Raw genomic sequence first — 2,982 nt, forward strand, 5'->3', positions numbered from 1 at the left:
GTTTTACTTAAAACAGGTATTATTTAGAGGGGTGGGTCCCATGCGTCAGCCACCCATTAAGTTAACAGGGGGCTAAATTTTTGGTTGTTAGACGAGGTGCGGCCAGGGTCCGTGGGGTTAGCAGGGGAGGTTAGGTTAGTCCCTAACCTAAGAGCATCACCAACAGCGGCGGCAAATATCGCGCGCGCGGAGCGGGTTCGCGTGCTCCAGCGGGCGTGGGAAATTCCGGCGCGCCGCAAAAGATTGCGCGCACGCGGGAAAAGGCAGCCCTTCGCGCGCTAGACTTGGCGCGTGGTATCCGGCGCGCTCTACAAAAGGCGCACGTCCGCTCCCTCCAGCCACACACTCGACCGCTCCCTCTAGCCGCACACTCGCCCGCTCCCCTCGCCGCCCCTGTCTTCTTTGCTACCGCCGCCGCCGGGCCCTTCCCCCGCCGCTGACATGCCGCCGCGTTGTCGAACCAGCTCGGGCTATCGCGGCGTCCGCGTCCGCCCTTTCGGCTGGTTCTATGTGGAGATCCGCTCCGGCAACGTGCGTCTCAGTCTCGGGACATTCGAGACCGCGCACGAGGCCGCCCACACCTACGACTCTGCGGCGTGGCGCCTCAGCAGGCCATGCTCGCCGATGAACTTCCACGATGCGCAGACGTGCCAGCAGGCGCAGGACCTCGCGCCGCCGCCTCGTCTTATAATAGACCAGGACCATGAGGAACACCGCAGACGCCAGCGCTGCCTCCGCATCGCCGAGGCGGACGAGCTAGCCATGGCAGAGTGGCGCCAGCGCTACCTACAGGACGTCGCCAATGAGAACGCCTTCTAGGCGGAGAGGACGGCAAGGCGCCGTGCGGAGCGGGCCGAGAGGCGGCGGAAGGCACTCACGGAGGTGCAGTGCGATCTCGTTAACACAGGTGGGGAGTCGTTCTTCGACTTAGACGATCCTCTTTGGGAATACGTGTGGCTCGATACCTCGGACGACACCGGCGAGAATGATGAGGACGACTCGGAGTAGGTTCTAGTTGCATCGTAGTTTTTATCTAGTTGCACCGTAGTTCTTATCATGTTGGACTAGTTTTTTTGTCTATCTATGCTATGATGAACTATGTACGCTATGTGAACTACCTATGTATCGACTTTTTTTTTATCTATTTTATAATCTATGCATATGTTTTTTTTATTTGTTCGGAGTGCATATGTTGTTTGTGCGAGAGCGCGCTGTTTTTCGCAGCGGCTCGCGCGCGTTAAAATTTGCAGCAGCCGCTGGAGCAAACGCACCCCTCCGCGCAAAAACAAGCGATCCACGCGCTGCAAATGTTTTTTTTAGCACGCCGCGTGGCACGGCTGTTGGAGATGCTCTAACAAGGGCCTCCCACCAGGGCGGGCGTGCTCACGCACGGCCACGGTAGAGGCCCTGGGCGCGGCCGGCCGGCCGGCAGCGAGTGGTCGGAGCACGGGCCAGCAGGAGCGGCGGCGAGGCCATGCGCCGACGCACGTGTGAGGGCTTGAGCTAGCGGACAGGGGAGTGAGCAAGTCGCGAGCGGGGCACAATGGCAAGTAGGGCGCGGCAAGCAGCTGCGGGCACAACGCGGGCGGGCTCGGTCGGAGCGTAGTGCGTGTGTGCGCGGGTGACACAGGGGCGCGGGCAAGAGCTACAGTAGGCCGCGGCTAGCAGAGTGGCACGTGCGGCGGGGCTCACGGCCGGCTGCAGTCAGTAGGAGCATGGGGGACACTGCGATGCGGCGGCCAGCTGTGGGAGCGCGTGACCGGGGTGCGATGTGGCGCGGTGAGCGCGTCGGCAGCGACCGCGGGCTCTCCAGGAGTTAGGGCGCAGGGAGACGCGGCGGTCTACGGCGTACAGGACAAGGGGAAGAGGAGAAACGGGCGCGGGGAGCTCACGGGCGGTGCTGAGGAGATGGGCGGCGAGGCTTGGAGTAGCCCTTGGCGGAGCGGAACGGCGAGGGCGACGGCGGAGGCGGGGTCGCGTTGGGGCGTGGCCGGCTCGGGCATCCGAGGCGGAGGCGAATCCAGAAGGGAGAGGAGAGGGGTGAGGTGGGGAGTGGAGACAAGGTGGCCGAGGAGGGTCGAGATGGGGCCGGCCTTATCCTCCGTTGGCGTGGCGTACGGGGGGTGGCGCAGGGCCGGCCCTGTGTTTTGGGAGGCCCTAGGCGAACTCTACGACATGGGCCCCTATGTCCTAAGAGGCTAAGACCATATATGTACTCGGGATTAGTTTCTAGCCCTTGTTCTCCAATGACATCAACATTGCTTTAAGATGTAAAGTACTTACTAAAAGAACTCTTCAGTGGTTAAATTTTCAGATCATTTTCTTTCATTTTTCTCCTTTTTTCAGCATCACACAAATGCTTCTTCTTAGGCAACATGGCAGGCTAATGTCCTAAAATTATGATGAAAAGGGGATACAAAGAATTAGAAATTTATACATCGGATGATTGGAATCCTAGACATGTACACAAAATGTCAAAAAATTAGGAACGATCATGGATGGATGAATAATTGAATACGTACTAAAGAATAAAGAATAAAAGAAACTACTGAAGTTGGGCTTTGAATCGGGGGATAGATCAGGAACATGGTACATGGATGGATATGTATTGTGGTGCATTCACGGCTCACATACGTATAAGTATTGCTGCCTTGCCGGATGTCGGATGGCCGGGCTGTCGGACTGCCGCGGGACGCGTACAACGGCGAGAACTAGCGGCGGCCGAGGCGCCGAGAGACAGGCCGACGGTCGATGAGAGGACGAGGTCACGAAGACGAAACGAAGGCACGAGCGAATTAGCGAAAACGATGAGATCTCTGACTGACTTGTTTATAAGAAGCGAAACGAGCGTCCGTGCCTTTCGTCTGGCTGCCGTGAAGCTATCGCTGCCTAGCTATCTGATGGGCCTAGCCCATCTTGTTTCTTTTCTCTCGTATAGTTTATTTTTTCTTACCTATTTTTTGCTGGCTATACAATGTATTT

General features: G+C 57.9%; 1 protein-coding gene across 1 annotated transcript; it reads left to right on the plus strand.

The window, feature by feature from the left end:
- The first annotated feature begins 441 nt into the window (after positions 1–441).
- Positions 442–819, plus strand: LOC109749668 (ethylene-responsive transcription factor ERF071-like). Its single transcript, XM_020308618.1, has one exon. The coding sequence runs from the start codon at positions 442–444 to the stop codon at positions 817–819; it is 378 nt and encodes a 125-aa protein (XP_020164207.1).
- Positions 820–2,982: the final 2,163 nt, after the last annotated feature.

This window comes from Aegilops tauschii, chromosome 3 (assembly GCF_002575655.3).
Source record: "Aegilops tauschii subsp. strangulata cultivar AL8/78 chromosome 3, Aet v6.0, whole genome shotgun sequence".
NCBI lineage: Eukaryota > Viridiplantae > Streptophyta > Magnoliopsida > Poales > Poaceae > Aegilops > Aegilops tauschii.